The following is a 25,012-nucleotide window of genomic DNA, read 5'->3' as shown; positions in this document are numbered from 1 at the left end:
TCCATTCATTATGAATGAATCTGTTGCAGTGCAGGAATGCAGACTTTCCTGTTAAGTTACTACCTCCACATTCCCACTTTAAATTGGAATATATCTTGCTAATCCGCTAAATCGAAAAAAATAATTTTCCATGCATGTTTACATCAGTGTAGCACTCTATAAGAAAGAATAATGAGAAAAATAAGTTGGGGGAGATGAGGGAGAGATCTAAAATTGGTCTTTCAAGGTTTTAACGGTATTTTTAGATTGTAATAACTATTTTTTTCCAGGTTTCAGAGTAGCAGCCACGTTAGTCTGTATTCGCAAAAAGAAAAGGAGTACTTGTGGCACCTTAGAGACTAACAAATCCCAGAAAATTGGATTATTAAGATTTACATCCAAACAGAAAGAGCTTACATGTGAAAATCAAAACCTGCAAGTGAATGTCAGAGTTCATAAAGTACTAGATTTCCAAATGGTGTGTTTATAAATGTATGTTACAAGTTATGAATTGGATATTTTAAAATAAAATGGTACTCTGTTCCAAATGTATCCAGCAAACAGAAATGACAACCAGAATTGAGCAGTTTTCAAAATAACTGAAGTGATAAGTCAAAGCCACTATAAATACCCTTATTCCTTTGGATTTCCAACCCACTGCTACACAGTAAAGTGCTTTTCTTATTTTTTTTTAATGTTGTGCTATGTCTGATTGGTACCAGCAAACTAATATACTAGACCAGTGTGTTGCCTACACATACTGAATTCAGGTAGCATGAAACTTCTCTACTTAGAACTTTTCAATCAGCTCTGAAAGCTTGTATTATTACCTAGGAGATGGAGACCGCCAGTCAGCAAATGCAGCAGAGTGAGGCCGCAAGGTAGCCTGCCTACGTTACTGAGTCATCTGGTCTGTTGACTGCATTGTGGCTCCTTGTGAAGAGAGAAATTTGTGTTGCGATAAACTTCTTTCCCCCCTTTGCTCCACCCTGTAGAGGAAACACTGTGTCTGAAAGGCTTTCCATGTTCTCCTCTGCATTCTACTCTAGTTATATTCCATTCTCTGTTAAACTGAGGTCATTCTTGGATGCTCGCAATTTAGCAGGTTTCATCCATTCACCTCTCCTCCCTGTTCTTACTTTCTTTAATCTTACCACAACAAAAACACACGTGCACTAACTCATGTTCTTCAAGGGCCTGATCCAGAGCCTATTGAAGGCAATGGAAAGACTCCCATTGACTTCAATGGGCCTTGGATCCAGCCCTCTGAGCTCTGGACTCTCCTTTTATCCCACCAGGGTAAGCAGCTTCCTTGCAGACTACAGTATCATACAAGAGATTTAGAACAAAGCAAGCCACCAACCACACTTCCTTTCCTACACTTAATAGCTTCACCTCTGCAGTGCTCATAGACTTAAAGAGCCAAAGGGCAAGAGTCGTGAGATCACTGAATTTTGGGTCTTTTGTGTTGTAGCGAGTTGCAGTACCAGCATGTAGGTGCTTTGAAAATTCTGCATAACCTTTGCCTGATGAACCATTAGTTCAGTATTCATCTTTTAACTTTACAAAATAGTGCTTTGCTTGTAGTTCAAAGCAGTCCAAACTCCAGAGGTTTCTGCTCAACCTAGATAAATTACCTTCTAAAAATACCCTGAGTGGCCCACTACACATTCAAATATTTTAGCTATATCTTCTGATGAAATGCATATCTCCTGTGTTTATTAACTCATGAAACAACTCAGTTGCAATGAGCTGCATTTCATCTTTCCCATGGGAAGCAATTGTGAAAATGCTTACCTTTTAAAACTATTACTTAGCTTGCTTGGGTGTTGTTTCTTTCAGAAATGCCATTATGACGTGTCACTGTTACAAACTGTTACACTCAGTTTATCAGAAACAATGATGTTCATTCTTTTACTATCATTTATAATATTGATACTCAGTGTATCATGACTAAACTTTCAGATCATAGGGCTATTGTTGGATTCAGCATTATTCAGGGGGGCAAAATAATGCATGGAACTTTTAAGACAACTTCTATTTCTGTCCATTGTTTACTTGGCAATATACATGTGAAATTACCTTATTTTCATGCACAATTGCTGGTGAAATGTAGAAAATATAGTCAGCACACACAAAAAAAATCTAATCATTATGAAGAACATGCTTATTATTAGGAAGTTTGTAAGGAACAACATTTTAACTGCTTTCCAAGTGTGAAAATTCCTTCTCCTCAGGCAGCTGTCTTTTGTAAATCAAAAGGGAGATCTTTCATGGGATAATAACAAACACATCACAAATATATTACTTTTAAAATTCCAAAAGAATCTAAACTATCATCACTAAGCATCTGAGTTAATACTCTTAAAAAGGACTACATCAGTTTGTAGTCTTTAGCACAATGGTTAGGAAACTCATGGGGGGAGACTCAGGTCAAATTCACATTGAACTTGGGTCTCCTATATTGCAGAAGACTGTCCTAGATCCCGGGCTATTGAATTGAACCTGGGTCTCCTGCATCCCGTGTGAGTTCCCTAACTGCTGAGCTAAGGCTACAAAGTGACATAGCACTTTCAATTCTGATCGTTGCCAATCTCTCCCAAATGAAACTGTTCCACTTTTCGTAAATAATTGGTCAGTGGAGCAAGGACATGAACTTGGGTCTCCCAAATCATAGATTAGTTCCCTGACCACCAGGATATTGGGTCATTCTTCTTCTTATTCCTCACCCAGTTACTATTCATTGTCATTATAAACACATTTGAATTGCCACTATGAATGACAAAATTTCACTCTGCTCTAGTAGTCCATACATTTCGTTGTCCAGAGGAGTTGTTTGCATGTGAATCCTCTAACCAGATTCTTATTAAAATATTTTGCAAAATTTACATCTTGATCCCTCAAGGTGCTACCAAAGCTCTTAGGCCCCAATTCAGGAAAACACTTAAGCATTTGTTTTAAGTCCCATTGAAGTCAGTGGGAATCAAACACATGCTTAAAGTACAGGTTTCAATGCTCTACTCAATATGGAAGTATTATGCACATGCTTAAATGCTCCCTGGACTGGGTCCAGAGTGCTTGTAAGATCAAGCCCCTGTAGTCCTTGCAAAGTGAGGATTTTGCAGCACAACGCACCCATGAGGTGGATATTATTATTATTATTATTATTATTATTATCCATGTCTTACAGGGAGGGAAGCAGAGTGGAGATTTAGGGCTTAATCCAAGTTTATCATGGCCATTGATGGGAACAGGACCAGGCCAATGGAAGCCCACGGCAAAGAAGGAAATAGAACCCAGATGTACTAACTCCTCAGACTTGTCTTCTAGCCACAAAGGCCCCTGGATGCATTAGGTGCACCAGTCCACCCATCCTATTTTCTAATAAATAACCACTATTTCTCTTTTGCTTCCTCCATTTGTACAGATGAGGCAAAACCGACAGCTGTACCCAGCCCACCATCAGAAGAAGGAATAGAGTTGTGCGAGGATAAAGGTACAGATAGCAAGATGCATCTCAAACTACTCAATCCCAAGAGGATACTTCTCAGGGCCATATTTTTCTTTATGTCTGAAAGAAGCCAGACTGAGACTTCAAAAATCAGAAATCGGCTACAAACTTAGATTTTAATTTTAAAAAGACTTTCTAATGCAACACTTTGCAACTGCTATTGTGCCAGGGTGAGAGGTGCCATGAAATCTTAGCTCTCAGCATTATGGAGTTAATATAACAATGCCATGCTTGAAACATCAGATATAGACCCCAGACCTGATCTCAGTAGGATGACTTGTGCGTAAAATTAAGTGCATGCATAAATCTTTGAAGTATCAAGTCCCTAATTAGTTCTGTCCTGATAGAAAAAAAGATAAAAACAGTAACTATAAACACATCATGGGGAGGCAGAAGGAGATGAAGTCATAATTGAGAGAGAGAAAGTAATGTTTATCTTGTGCAGATTGTGCTGGGCACTCAGATCATTTAGATTGTGATAAATATTTAAAAGTGTCACGGGGCCAAATGACAGAGAGTTTAGGAAACAAGACAGAGAGGCGACTTAATATTTCAAACTGGGATTTTCCCGTTTTGTTGTTTCATTTACAGATAGGAGACCAACACTCAGATATACTGTTCTTGATCCTTTTTATGGCATCACACCATTAATTACTCATGCTAGTCTAGATTGTTTTAGAATTCTTTTTGGTATGTGTAAAAAAAAAACATTCCATGGTGATTTATAAAACCTTTGCTGCTGGGTAATTCAAAACAGGAGTTATGTTATCTATCATAAATATCGTCCATCAGTGCAGCCTTCAAATAAGAGTACTAGAGAATTTTAATGCATTTTACTGAGATAACATAATTATTAACTTATTTATTTTAAGAGTTAATGTGCAGTTCAGTGCCACCACCCTACACTCTCTCTCTCTCTCTCTCTCTCTCTTTTTTGATAGTGTGAGGAAGTGCTTGTGAAATCTCACTCTTTTGTTCCAAAATAGCATATTAAGGAGCCCACAGTCTTGACCTGATTATGGGTTCAAAGCTCAGTTTAGGGTGATTTTCCTGATCTCTCAACTGGCTGATAGAAACACCGTATAGATGTTTTTAAAAAACCTGGCCAGAATATTTGTGTTTGACATTGAAATCCTCCTAGATTAAGGTCACAGCAAGACTAACAGCATTCACAAATAGTGCAAGTTCATTCTAAGCATGGTTGGTGATTAACCTTCATTTATGCCTCCTCTTTACCAATATATGACCTATTTATGAGGTCCACGTCTATAACATCTCTTCTGGAAATGTTTATTATAGTCAATATCATGAGTGGCAGGATTTTATTTATTTATTTATTTTTGCTTTCTTGGGTCTTCATGGAGATCTTGAAATTTAGATATTACTTTGCATCCTTGCTCCTGATTTTGAACCTTCTGGGTGCATGTTAAGTTGTGAAGTGAATGAATACTGATTTATTTTCCATAGAAATTACCATCATCTTTGTGTGTAACCTTTCTTCTAACTTTACCCATACTGTTAATGTACTCTTGTCTGGAAACAGGGAAAGGATTTTCTCACTGAGGACAATATGAATGGAAAAGTTAGTTTATCGGCTTCATGTTGATAGAGTAACTGAAGTTAGGAAATTGTGCTTAAAATCTGGCATCACGCAAAGAAATATATTATGGTACTGTGGCATCTCACACACAAGATTCTAAGGACCAGATTCCTAGTTAATCCATCTATGAGCATGGTACAGGGTTGGACGGGGTGGAGCAAAGATAGCATAAAGCCACCTTTGCATTCTCCATATTGTGGGGCAATGCAGAGTCTGCCTGGCCCATGGTGTAAGTTAAAGCAGCCCATGCTCTGCTTCCATGGCCAAGAATAGACATATTGCAGCGCAGTCCGGCCATACCTTTATCTTCTGCCTACCCCTGCAGCCAGCGTAGAACCCTTACTGCCAGGCCCTTTGTGCAGAGGGTATTCTCAGGGCCAGGGAATAGTTTCTCTCTCTCTCTCTCTCTCTCTGTGACTCCATTGTTCTGGAAGAACAATGTTAAAGGTCCTTACAGTCACTGAAAATCAAGCCCTATGTGTATATGCTGTAGAGAAAAGACCGTTTTATACTGTGTTATAATCATAGTATATTTTTGGTGCATATGTGCCTTTAAAAATCCCATACAGCACCAGTGCGTACTGTGGGGTTATTCTTCGACTGTAGGATTTTGTATTACACTGTTTCAGAGAGATTCAAATGCCTGGCACTGATGTGTGTAAGTTACCTTTCAACCTGTCTGGTGTTTAGAGTTGGTTCAACCCGAGGAACAGCAAGTAGTTTTTTTAAAGACTGTTATTCCAAAAATATTAGTGCTCAGATAGTCCCTCTGACTGAAGGGGAGCAAGTGAGAGCACTAATCTGTAGATTCGGCCCGGGTGATGAGGCATAGTCTCCAAATTCCTCCCACCTTCTCTGCAGCTCACCACAGCATTGTTCTCCACCAGTTCCAGCCTGACACAATTCAGTGCTGACAAAGTACATGCCTGTTAGGGGACCTGCCATGGAGAGATCCTAGAGGGAGCTCATAGAGAAACCGTGATCCCATCACGCCTGTGGATCATGCTGATGATTCATGTTTGGATGCTTCCCTGGCCTTTGGTGGCCAGCCACCCTGCCAGTTGGAGAAGGAGGGAGGCAAAGCATACCCTTGATAGAAGAATTGGGAGGTAACTCCCATGAGACAGAATGCATGGTTGGAGAGAGCATTGGGCCAAAACTTCTGAAGACCTAAAATAAATGGCCATAATTTTAAATATATATATTGAATTTAAAAATGTAATTAAGATCTCAAACCATTAACCATACAATATAGGTAGGCTTGGAAGGAATCATAGAATCATAGCCCTGGTCTACACTAGGACTTTAGGTCGAATTTAGCAGCGTTAAATCGATGTAAACCCGTACCTGTCCACACGATGAAGCCATTTATTTCGACTTAAAGGGCTCTTAAAATCGATTTCCTTACTCCACCCCTGACAAGTGGATTAGCGCTTAAATCGGCCTTGCCGGGTCGAATTTGGGGTACTGTGGACACAATTCGACGGTATTGGCCTCCGGGAGCTATCCCAGAGTGCTCCATTTTGACCGCTCTGGACAGCACTCTCAACTCAGATGCACGATTGTTTGCCGTTGCTCTGACGCAGGGAGGGGTTACAGGGTTGACTTCACGGAGGGTTCCAATAAGAAATGGTGCACCTAAGTTATTGTTCTTATTGGAACAAGGAGGTTAGCGTGGCCTCTGATTGATACATGGCTAGATTTAGCTCGCTGCACCTTCTCTGTGAGTGACTGCAGTGTGACCTAGAGGAATGAGTCCCCTAGACAGGGGAAGAGGCAAATGAGTACAAAACAAATCCGGTTTATTTCTTGTTTTGATCCACTCCATCTATCTTTTACATCTTTGGCTGGCAGCAGACGGTGCAGAAGGACATATTGCCTACCTGCTCACCATAAGATGGTTCAATAGGACTGACTGCCGGACTTAAGAGAATGACCTGGTCAAGTCACCAAAAATTTAGTCCCTGAGCCCATGTCTGCCCAGGCGCTCCCAGCCGACGTGGCCAGGAGCACCTCGGACATGACGAGGACGGCTACCAGTCGTATTGTACTGTCTGCTGCCAGAAGGCAAGGGGTTGCTGCTACTGTGTAGCAATGCAGAACCACATCTTCCAGCACCCAGGAGACATACGGTGACGGTTACCTGAGTGGGCTCCATGCTTGCGGTGGTATGGCGTCCGCACAGGTAACTCAGGAAAAAAGGCGCGAAACGATTGTCTGCCCTTGCTTTCACGGAGGGAGGGAGGGAAGGGGGGACTGACGATATGTACCCAGAACCACCCGCGACAATGTTTCAGCCCCATCAGGCATTGGGATCTCAACCCAGAATTCCAATGGGCAGCGGAGACTGCGGGAACTGTGGGATAGCTACCCACAGTGCAACGCTCCGGAAGTCGACTCTAGCCTCGGTACTGTGGAAGCACTCCGCCGAGTTAATGCACTTAATGCACTTCTGTGGGGACACACACACTCGAATATATAAAACCGATTTCTAAAAAACCGACTTCTATAAATTCGACCTTATTCCGTAGTGTAGACATACCCATAGAATATCAGAGTTGGAAGGGACCTCAGGAGGTCATCTAGTCCAACCCCCTGCTCAAAGCAGGACCAATCCCCAATTAAATCATCCCAGCCAGGGCTTTGTCAAGCCTGACCTTAAAAACTTCTAAGGAAGGAGATTCTACCGCCTCCCTAGATAACACATTCCAGTGTTTCACCACCCTCCTAGTGACAAAGTTTTTCCTAATATCCAACCTAAACCTCCCCCACTGCAACTTGAGACCATTACTCCTTGTCCTGTCATCTTCTACCACTGAGAATAGTCTAGAACCATCCTCTTTGGAACCACCTCTCAGGTAGTTGAAAGCATCTGTCAAATCCCCCCTCATTCTTATCTTCTGCAGACTAAACAATCCCAGTTCCCTCAGCCTCTCCTCATAAGTCATGTGTTCCAGACCCCTAATCATTTTTGTTGCCCTTCGCTGGACTCTCTCCAATTTTTCCACATCCTTCTTGTAGTGTGGGGCCCAAAACTGGACACAGTACTCCAGATGAGGCCTCACCAATGTCAAATAGAGGGGAACGATCACGTCCCTCGATCTGCTGGCTATGCCCCTACTTATACATCCCAAAATGCCATTGGCCTTCTTGGCAACAAGGGCACACTGTTGACTCATATCCAGCTTCTCGTCCACTGTCACCGCTAGGTCCTTTTCCGCAGAACTGCTGCCTACCCATTTGGTCCCTAGTCTGTAGCGGTGCATTGGATTCTTCCATCCTAAGTGCAGGACTCTGCACTTATCCTTGTTGAACCTCATCAGATTTCTTTTGGCCCAATCCTCCAATTTGTCTAGGTCCCTCTGTATCCTATCCCTACCTGCCACCGTATCTACCACTCCTCCTAGTTTAGTATCATCCGCAAATTTGCTGAGAGTGCAATCCACACCATCCTCCAGATCATTTATGAAGATATTGAACAAAACCGGCCCCAGGACCAACCCTTGGGGCACTCCACTTGATACCAGCTGCCATCTAGACATGGAGCCATTGATCACTACCCGTTGAGCCCGACAATCTAGCCAACTTTCTACCCACCTTATAGTGCATTCATCCAGCCCATACTTCTTTAACTTGCTGACAAGAATACTGTGGGAGACCGTGTCAAAAGCTTTGCTAAAGTCAAGAAACAATACATCCACTGCTTTCCCTTCATCCACAGAACCAGAGTTGATGATGATAAAAATTTACAGATAGTCAAAATAAGAAAATGCTACTTGAGAACTTAAAGTTTTATTTAAGGACATTTACTTTGTGTATTTTGACACATGATGTTGATAATTTGTGTTTTAACTTTAAAGATAAAGCTTGAACTTGAATCTCAGCGTCTATTGTCATTAAAGAATTGTCTGACCTCCCCCACTAATTTCGCAAAACTGTGAAAATGTAAATTGATACAAACAGAAAAAAAAGCTTAAAAGTGAACATCAAGATTATCTGTGCAAATTATAAAAAATAAAAATTGCTTTTTGCCAATCCTAAATATATGTAAGGAGTTAGAACTGAAAGATAAATGCATTCTAAAATGAAATAAATTCAAATCAGTTCCTCTACCCTTATCTGGGAAAACCAGTGCTCAGAGGGTAGGTTGCATTTCGCTTACAACAGATATCATCACAGACATCTCTTGGGGGAAAAGAAGTGATGCTCTCCATGCCATTTGAGATATTTGTGAAATAACAGCCGTTGCAGGAGAAACACAGAATGAAGGATGAGCTGCTTTTCACATATATTTTTAAATAGAATCAAGGCCTGGATCCTGTAACTTGGCTTTGCAAAGGTAGATCACTGTCCCCTACCCCCAGAACCCTTTGCAGGATCAAGGCCTTTTAATTCTACTCAGACACTCCAAATTTCTATATTTGCTGATTTTAGTCAGTTTAAAAATAATAACTTTCAAAAAGCTTATTAGCAGACAGGAAAATGGCATCTCTATGAAATCCTGGCATTTCTAAAAACAGCCTTCAAACGATTTGCACACTGAGTTAACAGCAGCCAAAAACTGCCAGATCCTGGACTTATAAAACTTTGTAATTTATCTTCAGCTAACTGAAATGAATGTAAACTGTTTTAAGAAATCGTATTTTTCCCGTTCTTTCACCTTATAAATATGAAGGAAGGTATGTGGCAAATACATTCCAAGCCACACAGCTTCAAAGAGATAGATGTGCACAGCTTGAATCACTGATGAACTACTGAGATTAGCACATCTACTATCCCCATTCTATGAAAATATAAAAGCGTCTTTCAGTACATTAGATTTGTTGATAGCAATTCCATAATAGAACAGGTATCATAATTCCAGTTGTAAGCAGTTCTCTTTTCTCTACTAAATTGTTAACACACTGTGGGAATCAGAAAAATGAGAAATAAATTGAATCGTTTATTTATTTATTGTTTTGATATATGTAAATATATATTGTTTCATAAATCTGAATGTAACTTAATGGTTATGAAATGTACCATATTGATAGCCCTGGACAGATAATGACTGAGAGCTTTGTTGCAGTCTATGCTCTAGCTTTTCTTTATTTTCTTAAGTATGAATCCACCCTTTTCTATAGGGCCCATCACTAGAAGCAAAGGGGTAGTTCATTTCCCATGCCAACTCAGGCTTCGATTCAAGAACACATCCCCTATTCAGGACAGTACTTAAGCAGATGCTTAACTTGAGCACAGGTTTATGTCCCACTGACTTCAGTGGGTTTGGAACACATCCCTACGTTCTATCTTGAATAGGGATGGATGTAAGCAAATGTGTAAGTGCTTTCCTGAACTGGAGCCTTAGTCCTTGGCATCGCCTCAGATTGAGATCGAGAATGTCAATTAGTGCCAAAAGGTGGTGGCAATTTTTGAGAAGTTGGAATTAAAGCCTCTTACTTGGGCCCTCTCGCTCAGTTTTTATTGGTGATTTTACAGAAAAGAGAGAAACAGATATTAAAGGATTTTAATAGGACCTGCATATCTGAACAGTGCAGTAGGCATTTTTTGGAAGGCTCTTAATATTATAGACTACTTTAAGACTTCCTTGCATATATCATTGTAAAAGAATATCTCTTCCCTTCCCCACATAAGAGAGATACAGGTTAAAAGAGGTTACTTTCTTTAGAGGAACATTCTCCAAAAAGGGAGGTCCATGTGGGACCGCTTCTTTTCCTGTGGTCTTTAAACAGATGCATCCTTGGTATCCTGCCTCTCCTCAACAGTAAAACAAGACATATTCAGTTTTAGATATCCAGTTCCGCTAACAGTATTTCTTCCTCTTACAAGCATACGTGGACTTTAGGAATTGTTCTCTGGAAGTATCCTCTTACTGCAGTCCGTGCCGGCTCTCCGTTTACATCATCATAGCATCAGGAACATTGCCTTGTCTCACTGAATCATAGTTTCAAATATAGATAACACTCCAAAGAAGTGTTGCTGTTTTATCTTTGAAGTCCTTCACGCATAGCTACTAGCTCATTCTTTGTAGGGTAGCAGTTCTACGCAACACCTTTGGTAGCGCTTCATTACTAACATGCACATTGAAGTAGGTTCTTTATAGATAGGTTTCAGAGTAGCAGCCGTGTTAGTCTGTATTCGCAAAAAGAAAAGGAGGACTTGTGGCACCTTAGAGACTAATAAATTTATTTGAGCATAAGCTTTTGTGAGCTACAGCTCACTTCATCGGATGCATCCGATCAAGTGAGCTGCAGCTCACGAAAGCTTATGCTCAAATAAATTGGTTAGTCTCTAAGGTGCCACAAGTACTCCTTTTCTTCATAGATAGTATATCTCAATTTAGAGACGCTTTATTTATAAACACAGAACACAGTGGTCAGAATGATTAGTGCTTATAAAGCAGATAAAATACCTGTAAGACAGACTGCACACAGTCTGTTATGCCTGCCCATTCAGAATTGTATCAGGACTACCAACTCATTATAAATAGGCCACTAAACAGCCATTATGTAATAATGATTTTCCTCTGATATTGGCTTACCTGGTTTTGAATCTTAGACTTTGAGGAGAGAGTTTCTGTATCCCATTACAAGTCACTTGCCCCATCAATTCCCCTGTGCCCTGATTTAACAGTGGTTTTGTGTTGCAGCAAAAACAAAAATGAAGCCGTAGGCCTACCTAAGGAGTGTTATGTATCCCTATCAGAGTTTCTGTACATACTGTACCAATTTTAATTCATTAGCACTTAATAAGAACTTAATTTACATTTGAAGGTCAACTAAATTAAATCATATGTTAATTAATTTTTAAAATAAAGTATCAATTAATGTATTTCCAGGTGTTCATGGAAGTCTGTGTTCCTTTGGGAAGTATAAACCATATAAAGCATGTTGCTATTTTTCTGCATTCACTGAATTTCAATTAAAATGTCAGCCAGCCAGAGGATGTTTTTTCTCTGTAATACTGGAATTAGGAATATGTTTTGGGGAGTCCTGTGTTAGACACTGGAGGTAATTGTCCTGCTCTAATCAGCACTGGTGAGGCCTCAGCTGGAATCGTGTGTCCAATTATTTGTACCACACTTTAGGAAAGATGTGGACAAACTGGAGAGAATCCAGAGGAGAGCAACAAAAATGATTAAAGGTCTAGAAAACATGACCTTTGAGGAAAGGTTAGAAAACCTGGGCATGTTTAGTCATGAGAAAAGAAGGCTGGAGGCCTAGTAATAGTCTTCAAATATGTTAAGGGCTATTATAAAGAGGATGGTGATCAATTGTTCTCCATGTCCACTGAAGGTAGGACAAGGAGTAATGGGCTTAATCTTCATCAAGGGAGACTTAGGCTAGATCACAGGAACAAACTTTCCAACTCTAAGGGTAGTTAAACTCTGGAATAGGTATCCAAAGGAAATTGTGGAAGCCCATTATTGGAGGTTTTTAAAAACAGGTTGGACAAACATCTGTCAGGGATGGTCTAGGTTCACTTAGTCCTGCCACAGAGAGAGGACTGGACTTGATGACTTCTCAAGGCCTTTCCAGCTCTATGATTCTATGAGTCTAACAAACTCAGTTCATGTAATAAAGAGAACTGTAAACATCCCGGGGATATGTAAATGCTCATGGAACTTAAAGGTCCTGTTTGATCAGTTGTAGTTCTCACCATGGGAAGAGTCCTGGTGTCCTAAAAACTCAAGAATCAACCCAAGATAAACAAGTCACTAAAAGACATAAATGGTCCAAATTCAGAGGCGTTGTGTAAGCTGGTATAAATTACATGTCAGTAATTGAGTGAAAAAAACCTGAATCAAAAGCCAAGGTTTTAAAAAACTAGGTGCCTAAAGTTAGTCTTCTAAGTCCATATTTAGGCGCCTCAATGAGCGACCTAATTTTCAAAAGTGCAGAGAACCCAACAGCTACCATTGATTTTTTTGAAATTTCACCCATGGGCAGGCCTGGAACGTTTTTTGGTATATGAAGAAAAACCTTTTAGATGGGAAAAGTTTCAACAGCCTTAACGATACCTGTAACCACCTGTTCCAGTTGCAATGGTCATATTTTCTCTTTGATATGTATACAGATTTCTAGGAAGCCACATTGGCGAGCATGAACCAGTCTGGATCCCCAGTCGTCACCAGCCTGCCAAATGTTTCTTTTCATAGTGCCCCTCGTACCTATCATTTTTAGAAATACAGGAGGTTCATTATTTACTTTGTCTTTGAATCTGCCCTCTCCCCAGCTCAGTATGTCCAGGCTGTGTCCAGATCCTGTCACTCTATCCTCCATAAAATCTCCAAGATCTGGCCTTTTCTCTCTGTACAGCTAAAACTCACACCTGGATCTTCATCCATCTCAACTACTGCAACCTCCTCTTACCTGTTTTTGTTGGTACCAATCCTTGATCCATGTAAAATGTGCTGCCTAAATAATCTTCCTGCCCAGTCAATCTGACCATGTCACCCCCTACCCCCTCTGTGTCCCTTCTCTGACTCTCCATTGCAGAAGATGCTGGCTTCTGCTCCTTACCTTTTAAGGCCCTTTCACATTTCAAAAAAGCTCCTCCTTACCGCTCTGCTCAGGGCAAATATGTAATCTACTAATGTTATCAGCCTCCATTGCCTGTTTGTCCGCTTCTCCTGTAAAGAGATTAGCATTACATTCTTTATCCTCCCTTATGCATGGAACAGCCTCCCTAAACTTGTCTGTAAAGCCATTGAAGACCTACTTCTACAATGCTAATTGTTAGTGTGGCCAGTAGGGCCTTCTATGGTCCCAATTGCTAGTGTGCTCAGGAGGGTCCTCCATGGTGCTGATTGTTAGCGTGGTGTTGGAAATTCCTCCGAGGCCTTTTCCATTCGGCTTATCCAGAACACCTTGTTCTCGGAGAACACTTTATTCAGTTCTTTGGGATCTAAAACACTCAGTTCGACTCCGGATTTCATCACTCAGGTTCCTTTATTTGGCATACAGCAAAGCTACACTGAGTTGATCAGACTCAGGCTTAGGGGGTGAATATACAGCAAACCACATATCCAAAGTTACACAGATAGCCTCTTCCTTTGTATACATTTACACATGACATTGAATTTGTTATACATGACACTGTCTGTTTTTGGATTGACTTGGTTACTTTGTAGGAATCAATCCCTGTACAACATGCTCTGTCCATGTGCTGTTCACATGGAACCTGATGTTTACATTCCAGTTTTATCTTCTCCATAGTCTCTAGCATCAAGGTGTTGTTGTTTATCTTAGCTAGCACAGACATCTTGACGCCAGCATAATGTTGGTCAAGCCCCTATTTACAACTTAACCTTCCATTCACATTCCCATTTATGCCCATTAAGAACTGCTGAGGCAAGTTACTTATGTGAATTCAGACCTACACATGGGCACTAGGTCCTTCCATGGTGCTAATCACTCATGTGGCCACTAGGGCCTTCCATGGTGCTTATCACTTGTGTTGCCAGTATGGCCTTCAACAGTGCTAATTGCTATTGTGGCTCGTAAGACCTTCCACAGTGCTAATCACGAGCATGATCAATAAGGCCTTGTCAACTATTCTTGGTGCAGTCTCTCTAGGGGGTCTCAGCTTTTTCCTAACTAGTCTCTTTCAATTTGTCTGCAATTAGTCCAGTCCATACATTATTAACTTAAATTGAGTCAATCAGCCCTTCAATTCCAGGGCTTACAGTCTCCTTTTGTCCCCTTATGGGTTTCTCAGAGGCAGCCTTGCATGGGGTTCTTGCCCCTCTGCTATCCCAGGCATTTTTTCCTCCTTTTCCCCTCTGTTCTCCCTGCTTTGTAGTTGGGCTTGTTTTGTGTATTGGTCATGGCTCCACCATTCACAGTCCTGGATGCTACATGGGGGTCCAATCAACCTGACTGCCTGTCACCAGGAAAGACTCTCCTCTTCCTTCTGTCTATTACCATTAACCCCATTACAGGCCTTCTATGGTACTAATTGATAATGTGGCCACTAGGGCCTTTTCCTGTACTAATCACTAGCACGGCCTCTAGGACTTCTTAGTGTGATAATCAGAAGCATGACCGGTAGGGCCTTTTACTGTGCTAATCACTCACGTAGTCAGTAGGGCCTTCTATGGTACCAGCTGCTACCATGGTCAGCAGGACCTTCCAGGATACGAATCAGCAGCTTGGCAACTAGGACTTTTCGTGGTGCTAATCACTAGCATGGGCACTAGGGCCTTTTACTGAACTAATTGCTACCGTCGTCGTGAGGGCCTTCTATGGTGCTAATCACCAGCATGGGCAGTTGGACTGCCTGGCAATTATCTATTTTATTGATTTATTTATGTATCTTATTAATTTTTTTAATATTCACTGCCTGAAAACCATTTATCAGTAATCATATCTGGCCTATAAAAACACAATTCCATTAGCCTCCCTTTCCCATTCCATCTGGTTGTAGTGCACCTGTTGGCTGCATCTTGTTTTAATAATATTGCAAGCTCTTCAGGGCAGGCAACCATCTCTCGCTTTGTTTTTGTACAGGGCCTAGCATTGTGCATAGCACAGTGGTGCTCTGATCCCGAATGGAGCCTCTAGATGCTACCACAATATAAATAATTAATTATGGTCTGCACTCTGATTCTGTTACAAGCAGGAAATGGTCTCTCCTCTTGGAAACTCCCTGTGTTGTTAAGAGGAAATTTCCCTCCATTCCAATCTAGAATGATTGGACTCCATAAAGATGGATTATAATGAAATCTTGGCAGATATAAAAATAACATTTTAAAGTCAAAGCTCAAGAATATCTCCCTAAATTCTCATAAATCACCATTTTATAGTATTCCATTTTAACACGTTTTTCTCAAATTATGAGGCACAAGAATACCCTAATCATGTGCCAGCTTCCATGCACACCGTTACCTGTAATTTTGGATGCCTGCTTGATTTCTTTCACTCTAGAAATATTCCAGTCATTTTTCGCAGGATCACACTTAAAAATAAAATGCAGTGAACCTTTTTCATTTATAGTGGCCTGCTTTTTCCCTCTTTAGTCTTCTAAAACATGGTGATTTATCCAGAGTGTATGCAAGAACCAGATGTGTCGCACATTAGAAATGACAAGTAAATAAGCCGTGCAATGAATAGCTGGGGAAATGAATCTTAAAAGATCATTAAAACCACTTAACATTCAGCTCTTACCATTCCCCCTCTTCCTGAATGTTTGCAAATTTTATGTTTGAGCAATGTTGCCTTATATAGTCTGAGATGGTATGAAAGACAGGGGAAAGGATGCTCTTTTGTACAGTGTTAAGAGAAAGTAATGTATATCTATGTTCAGTAAGAATAGTGGCGATAGTTTATTGCAATCCATGTACCTCCCCTGGGGCTGTATCTCACAAATAGGCAGTGTTCTAAAAGTTCGTAAATCATACATGTGGTTTATTCACATCCATGATCTATAAGTCTGACCCTTGCAATCTCTGTTGTGAGGTATCAGCTATTAAGTGTAGCCACTAATGTAATAAAAGATTAAATCAAAACTATTCTCATTAGCACAAGTGGGAAGAAGATTGGCTATATTTAAAAGACAGAGACAATCACATTGCTGCTGTTCGAAATATCACAAAGCCACTCTTGCTCTTACCAAAAAAACCTTTTAAAATCAAAAACAAAAAAACATAATAGAGTCCTATAAGTGACCCTGGGTTAGCTTTCTGTTTTTTAAAAACATTAAATGTTGTAGTTGCAGATCCTGAGTTAATCACTATTGGAAATTGCTGCTCATGGTTTGATTTTAAAATGAAGACTGAGGGCCTGATTCTCATTTACAGTAGGGTTCCTTCTCACATCTCTGGCTATTTCAATGGACCTCAGAGAAAGTGGGCATAAGTGACATTTGCAAGCCCCACTAAGGGCCCTTTACACTCCCAGGGCGGTGTGTATATATACAGGCCTACGTATCTAAAGAGAAAGGTCATGCAGTAACATAAAGCAAAGCAGGAAGAGCAAACAGAAAGACGCAGAGTAAAAGAAGGGTAGAGTGGACAAGGGACTGGATCCTACAAGGTTCTAAGTGCTCTGGCTTTGATCCAGCAAAGCACTTAAGCACCTGCTTAACTTTAACAGTGTGAGTCGTCCAATAGACTTCATTGTGAGTGTTCCTGTGATTGAAACGAAGCAGGTACATAAGTGCATCTCCGGGGTGCTCAGAATCCCTTAGAACAGGACAAAAGTGTGCTGAAGGGCTGTAATAGAGACAGGCAAGAGCATGCAGCTTGCAGGACAGCCTCTATTTTCTTGCCTTTAGTAATATAAAAAAATCCCAAATGAACCACAAATAGGAAAAGAGAAATGAATCTTTTAGTCACTCAGTCAGCTAATCATTTCTTCCTCTTCCGATGTTTAGGGTGCTGTGGTCTGTCATGATGTCATCATGGTACAGCATGACATTCTGCTTCAGCATTGTGCTGTAACATTGAATTTTTGGCAGTTATTTGCCGGGCAGCCTTAGTACAAGGGTTAAAGAAGGTTGGGAGGACAATACCAGCAGGAAGGAAGTGTGGAGGAAAGAACAGTGTCAGGAAAGAGTGTTGTGGTGTAAGGAGAGCCCCATATATTGTATAAAATAATATCTCAAAAGAACTGGGACACTGTGATCTCCCTATTCTCAAAATATATATCATCAATATCCATGAGCTTAGTATTCAGGTAAATGAAAGTGGCCTGTCATTTGTCCACTTGCATTTGCATGTGTCTGGCCACCAACAGAGGTTATCATTAGAAAGTCAGCCCTCTCCTACAATTCAAATAGTACAGTACAGTTTTTTTCAGTTCTGTGTTAAGGAACAAACCTGTAGTGTCTCAGACACCACTATGTGGTTACGGTGGGTAAATGGTGACCAGTGGGTGTAATTAGAATCGAGCGCACTACTGTTTAAATGGATATCAAGAGCTGGCAGCTGAAATATGCTCAGTGCAGCTAAGTAGCTGGGGGAACAACAATGCCTTTATGCCACCTTCCTGGCTCCACAATTATGGAGCTAGCCAGGGTAGTCCCAGTTCCTGGCATAATTAGAGCAACTTCAGGGTTGCTCTAATTTATGCCCAGCTACACATGGCCATAAAGGGTTTGTTTAACATCCAGGGATCACCAGAGCACAGTGTAGAATCACTACAGAATCTGAATGCAGCCTAGGGATTCCCTTACTCGGAGTTTCTGGCTGCTTTGCCCCATTGAAATGGAGCTGAAGATCTGTCCTCATATCCATTTTAGGAACAGCTTTTCATGCCCTGTGCTTTACATCTTCTATTTTTACTCTTGTCATATATTTTCAATAAACTGGATTTCCTTCATAAATCTGGGTTTACTTCTTTCCTGTATTTTATTGGTGTTAATCCTAAAAGTAAATCTATCTTTGGCCCCTTTAACTTGAATATTTGATGTAATATTTGCATTCAGGGGAAAAAAATCTTTGATATGGTCTTGACCTTAAAGATTTTGAAAGTCAAAATCTGCATACCAATGTAAAGCCTGATCTCTCCTGCTGAAATAACATTGACTGACTCTCACAATTAGGCAATAACTCTTGTCCATGTTACTTTCTTTGCAAAAAAAGAAAAGAAAAGAAAAGTAATACAAAATCTTCACTGCAGATTATCTAGAATAATTTAGAATCCTATATTATTATATTGCTTTTTACAACTCAGAAATGAAAAACTGTTTAATGAAAAAATTAAATGATATAATAATAGCAATCTCACATCAGTCAGTCATGCACAGCCAATTATGTTATATTAAAATCTGAAAACTGTGCCAAACAATATAGGGGTCTCTAGCTGTGGTACCTAAGCTAAAGTTCAGCATGACTTACAGTCTAGTGGTATTAGTTTGCTCTATATTTTCACCCCTAGATAGTAGGCCAAATATTGGTCTGATGTAAACTGATTTGATACGCCACTGAAAACAACAGAGCAGCACCCACTTACATTAGGTATAAATTTGGCTCCAAAACTCCATTTGTTGTTATTGACCAATGTTTGTAATTGTTGCTTTGGATACCTTGAATTGATTTTACGTGAAATTGGAATCATTCCTCATACTCGGAGCAAGATGGGCCAGTCAAACCAAGATTGAAGTCACAGGTGTAGCAGTATGAAGAAGAATGCACTAGGTATGGGATTGGATTGCTCAGAGGATTGTAAATGGCATATAGTGTCCTTCACCTCTGTCGCTAGTTTGAATCCAACACCCATTTTGGACTGTTTGAAGGCCGATGTGAAATAAATTTGGTGGTCTCCCACTAGGTGTCCCCATCACAACAGCTGGCATTAACTAGCTCTCTTGTTGATGTTCTCAGCATAGATGTACAATTGAATAGGTCAGCAAGGCTGTTTTCTCACACCTAGATGTGGTACCTTGTAAGGGTAGAGGCAGCTTTGTGTGGTAGTTTGATGTAGCAGTGGGGAAGCTTGCACTGCCACTTTCATATTCACTGCACTGGGCCGTGTCTGTTCTGTAGGTAAGCAGAGGGCTTCCTTCTCTAGCACTTTCAGTACAACACATTTTATGAACACTGAATTAAAGCACAACCAAAAAGAATGTGGCAATTTAGACGATAACTCTGCATGTCATGATCATAAACAAACACCGTGACAGTGGATGAAAGCCTGGTGCTCTTGACGTTTTTGTCATTTACTTTAGTGGGGCCAGTATTTAACACAGTACGATTACACTTTGGTGTAAACTTTGACAATTTCCATGTAGATTTGTATTGTCACCCCCAATTACTGGAGAGATGCTTTAATTGTGAAGTACTCATATTTTGATTAAGTTTACCATTTGATGAAATTCTAATTTACTGTAGCTCTTGATTCAGGTTTAACTGAGTAATCCCTTTTAAATCATAGCAAAATGTGCAGTCCGACTATGAAAGGAGACCGCAAACTGCAGTCTAGCAGATATCATTATGTAGCAGTTTCAGTCCAAACTAAAACAGCAACAAAAAGTTCAACAAGGGCTAGTGTGGACAGATTTTACACCAGCGAGATAATTTGAAAAATCTATACATGTTCCATTCTACTTCCAAACTTACTGTCATTCTATGAATGAAATGAGAAGCTGTGCAGGTAATTAAATATTTGCCTTGGGGAATTATTTGCAGTTAATTAAAGCCACACACTTTCAGTGCATACCTGCTCTGCAGATTATTAAATTTAGATCAGATGTTAACTACCCGATTTCCTCACTTATCCATCAAAAATTGTTCTCAGCAGGCTTAAGGAACAGCGTCCTATGGTAGCACTCTGTGCTATTTTAGAAGAAAGAAACGTGTGGAAGTGGCGGTCTAATATATAAACAAATTTTCTCATAACTCTACTAGTTAAGTTTCCTTATAGGAATCTGTCAGCATGGGACAGTTTTACTGAATGGCACAACTTTGGGGTATGTTTTCCTCTTGATACATATGCACACATCCCCTCTTATTGTTATCACTGGCATTATTATCATCTCAAGAGGAGTATTTATCCCTAAAATTTGGAAAATTTCTATTCACCTTTGACTCTCTGGCCTGTGCTAGCAAGGGTCAAAGGCAAAGCTATGCAGATAATGATCCCCAAATGTCTCGGTGATGGGTGGAATATAAAAACATAGACTTTATAGGCCCAGCTGAACAATATATTATCATATAGTTGTATAATGTTATTTTCACCACTATAAATGAAATAGTAATGGTGTGGGCTGTATTCCCAAACATTTTCCTTCATATCTTATTAACATTATGCTCTATTTGTATGTTAATGAGGTCTGCAGCTAGTGCAGAAGAATGGGAGTTCAGACTCCTGGTCTAGTTGTTCTTACGACACTGGCTCAATGTACGATCTTGGACAATTCACTTAGCTAGTCTGGGTCTCAGTTTCCTCATGTACTAAGCAAGTGTACTAACATCATCATCATCAGGAGTGAAGTCTGGGACAACTGATGTCAACAGGACTTTTGCCATTGACTTTAATAGGGCTGGTATTTCACCTAAGATATAATAGGGGTTAATGTTTTTAAAGTGCTTTGGGATCCACACATGAAAAGTGCTACTGTTACCCACACACCTCCCGGATGTGGTGTTCTGTCCCATCTAGTGGCACCGAGACCACTTAGAGAGAGAGATTAATGAGTCTGCTCTTCAGCCTTAGCTAATAGGCAGATGGTTTTTAGCTCATGCAGTGGAGGCTCTCGTATGAAACTCCAGAGGTCCCCGGTTCAGTCCTGCTTGCTGAAGACCAGGGTCTGTCAGTGTTACACTACTGCTATTTCAAAGAAATGGATAATATAATTAATCAAGTAGATGGGTTATTTTTCCTGTTGTTGGCCATATCTTTGTATTATTTAGCTCGTTAGAAATTAATTTTGTGATTCCATGCTGATTTTCTTATATTTTCTTTACACTTAGCTCCTTTTTAGAAGTCAGTAATGAAGACCACATAACAATAACTGTACAGTTTCTGAAATTAATTTGAGCAATTTACACCTGTGCTATGCTTTTTTAAATTATATTTAATATTATGTTTAAACAAAAAGAAATGCCATCAGAGTAATTTAATACCAAATATGAATCTAGTATTTTCAAGTGCTGGATTCAGGTGTCCTAAGTAGTTTTCAGATGTTGCTACCAGAAAACAACTATAAGATTATTTTGTTTGTTGTTTTTATCAGATTCCTCAAAAGAGTCCGAAGCCACACAAGAGAATGACCCAGCACATCATGCAATGTGTGAAGAAGATCAAGATGAAGGTAAGGTTACCTGTTGAAATTCTTTAAGATGCAAATAGTGAATCAATTGGGAACCTAAGTTGTTTCAGTTATAGCATTCAACTTTTTCACCTGTGACCTTTGTTGCCTCAGGAAAATGTCTACTATATAACTAGTAGATGTTATATGCCAATCAGTCTTGATACTGTCGTCTCTAGTGTTACTGGAAAAGGAACAGGCCTCCAGGTATCTTATTTTAGCCATGTTGATTCTGGGTCGCCCCAGAACATTATATTTTTGTTACCAGAAGCCTGCTATATTGGTTTCATTGCTTTATGTAACTTGAGTGTCAAGTACAGGTGGTTTGAAGCAGCTGCTAATCCATACTCTGGTGACAGCCAAAAATCTTTATCAGAGAAGGCTTCAGAGCTCCCAATGATAGATAATTCATCATGATTGATGCATCAAAATCAGTATGCTCACAAAAAATAGAACACTATAGTCCAGAGTTTCCATTAAGCGTGGTCTGTTTTGACTACTACTTCATACTAAATACTAATACTGGGGAGGACTTTAATACATTTTAGAGCTATTTGTTTTTAACTTTTATAAAGTGACCCCAATGTTATAATTTCTAATTAGAAAGCAAGCAAGCAAACTGGCTTCAGAGAAATATGCTGTATATTGGTTTTGTACCCAGTTTTAGTGTTCTCTCTTCTGTATGCACATAAGTATCCCATTGATGTTATTTCCAATCTTTGATGTTAACAGAACAACAGGATGTTTCCACAATTGATGAAATGAAAACTCAGACAGATTCCCAGAGCTCCTGCATGGAAACAGAAGGTATGAGAAATGCTGTATAAACAATGAGTAAGATAACAGTGACTCGTGACTAATTATCAACAGAAGCTGTGCTATGGCATTTGAGGTACCACAGTTATGTCTCTATACCTAGAAGGCCACATTCGTTGAATTGCCCTTCCTTGTGCCAGATCCAAATTTGGCTCCGAATAGGAAATAACGATGGTATCTCCAGTAACTCTCAGTGGTAAATGCTGACTTTTTAATGGCATCCATTGTAAAAGTAAAAAGTTAAGGGCTAGATTGTGCAACCCCTACTCATGACAGTGAGCACTTAGGTCCCTATCATGCCAGGTGATGAACTCTCTGGTCCAGCAAAATATTTAAGCACATGCCTACCTATAAGCATGTGACTTCAGCGGGACTAATTGAGCTTAAAGTGAAGCGTGTGCTTTACTGGAGTGGGGCCAGAGTGCCCCTTGCAGGATTGAACCCATGTTCACAGGAACTGTCCCTCAGCCTCACTGGCACTGCTTACATGAATACTCAGCAGTGTGAGAAGGATTCTACAATCTGGTTCTATGCTGATGTTTTCAAGGATGAACCTGTAGCATATATTCATCATTTTATTCAACATGAGTTCTGAACAACAAACTGTCTCACTTCTGTTTCCCATCACATCCTATTCAGAGCCCTTGTCAAATAAAGAGGATGCAATCAAGGTCGAGAAGCCAATGACTCCTATAGTAGATGAAAACAAAGAAGAAAGCAAAGAAGAAGAGACAGGTAAGACTTTCTATACATTAGAGGTAGGCAGAGAGTTCAAGTAGGCTGCCGCATGGAATCCAAGTTCTCTTGAAAGCTGTGTTTCTGTTGGTAAGCACAGCTATTTTTTGTTTTACTACAACAAATTTAACTACGGCAACAATTTTCTTAAATGAAAGACATAGCAAATGAAGATGATATTTTAAGTCTTTTTTTCCAGGTGGCGTTAAAATGTTGTTATGTATTTGGTTGGAAGACACACAAGAAAACATAAGGGGCAGGAAAGTGATATACTCAAGTTTCAAAATGGCTTTGAAATAAACACACAAGCTGTTTATTGTGGGTTTTTTACATTTACCTTCAAAAACTGCTGATTAAAGAAGCAATTTATCTATATTTAAGTATCCTTTCTCTTAAAGTCAGTGGAAGTACAATACTGAGTGTAGTTGCAATAACTGGATATTTAAATGATTTATGAGGTCATAAATAGAGATTTAACAATTAATGAACTGAAGCTAGTAATTCTAGTAAAGAAACAAATATTTGGAACACACACACATAGAGTCCTGCTGAAGCAGTAATCTTGTCCGAGAGTACAGTATTTAAATCACTATTTATTCTATTGTTAAGAAACACAGAAGTTCAATTTTCAGACTTTTAGGAATTCTTGTGGGAGCCCTACATCCAGCCAATCATTTATAAAAGTCATGCTCACATAAAAAAAGCAATATATTATGGAAATAATTCTCTAATTGTAAAGCAAATGCAATTATATGACCTTCCTTGGTAGAACATATAGGTCAATTACAGCTTCATATTAAAACCCAGACATGATCTTTTCTGGAAATCCAGGTCAATACTAACTAGATCTTCCTAATGATGAACTCCTTTTGCCAACCACGTTGATACTGACTTAGTTGCAAACTCACGTTAGTAGTATTGACACTTTTCTTCATTGCAAACCCAGGTTACACTCCTCTTTGCTCTTTGCTTAACAGCATCTTCTCTCTCTCTCTTTTTTTAATGCAAATCCAACTTGATACTAATCACACACCTCTTTACTACAAGTAAAGCTAATGGTATCTGTGTTGTGTTTTATTACTGACAGTGATAATGTAATCAATATAATACTTATTTCAAATCCAGGTAAATGGTACTCCTCTCCTTCAGTGCAAATCCAGGTTTTATAATATGGACTCATTCTAATTGCAAATACCAGAGCCATTATGTTAGTTTCCTTCTCATAGAAATTATTTACATTTTATTTTATGCCTCATCAAAAGCAACTTTTGCACAAAGTGTACTTTCATATTTGTACATTTCCTTCTCTTTAATACTTTACTGTCCCCTACAGCGAGTGACTGTCATTTAGCTCTCAGTGGATAGATTAGATTTCACCATCTGTTCTACCTAGTATGAAAATATGCCGCATTAAAGAAGGTAATGTCAGAAAAGAGGTGTTCTTGGCACTTTTCCTGTCCCTTATTTAAAAGCTTCTGGGATCAACTAAGTTAAAGGGTCTTTCTGAACATTTCAGAGCATTGTGGTTTAGGTGTATTAATGGTACTTACATATCCAAAGTTCATGGATGTTCATGGAAAGACACCCATTGACTTCAGTGGATTTTGGATTGGGCCCAT

The 25,012-nt window shown here is 39.7% G+C and overlaps 1 protein-coding gene across 3 annotated transcripts in view; it reads left to right on the top strand.

The window, feature by feature from the left end:
* MACROD2 (mono-ADP ribosylhydrolase 2) overlaps nucleotides 1-25,012 on the top strand; it is a 1,293,068-nt gene that overhangs the window by 1,216,045 nt on the left and 52,011 nt on the right. For all 3 annotated transcript variants that reach the window (XM_043544021.1, XM_027828001.3, XM_037896105.2), the window contains 4 exons: nucleotides 3,407-3,475; nucleotides 21,768-21,845; nucleotides 22,575-22,649; nucleotides 23,298-23,393. In XM_043544021.1, the coding sequence (XP_043399956.1) occupies nucleotides 3,407-3,475; nucleotides 21,768-21,845; nucleotides 22,575-22,649; nucleotides 23,298-23,393 (318 nt within the window). The remainder of the gene's footprint in view (nucleotides 1-3,406; nucleotides 3,476-21,767; nucleotides 21,846-22,574; nucleotides 22,650-23,297; nucleotides 23,394-25,012) is intronic.

This window comes from Chelonia mydas, chromosome 3 (assembly GCF_015237465.2).
Source record: "Chelonia mydas isolate rCheMyd1 chromosome 3, rCheMyd1.pri.v2, whole genome shotgun sequence".
In the NCBI taxonomy this organism is placed as follows: domain Eukaryota; kingdom Metazoa; phylum Chordata; order Testudines; family Cheloniidae; genus Chelonia; species Chelonia mydas.
Note: the sequence above shows the minus strand (reverse complement) of the source record. Positions and strands in the feature narration are given on the sequence as shown.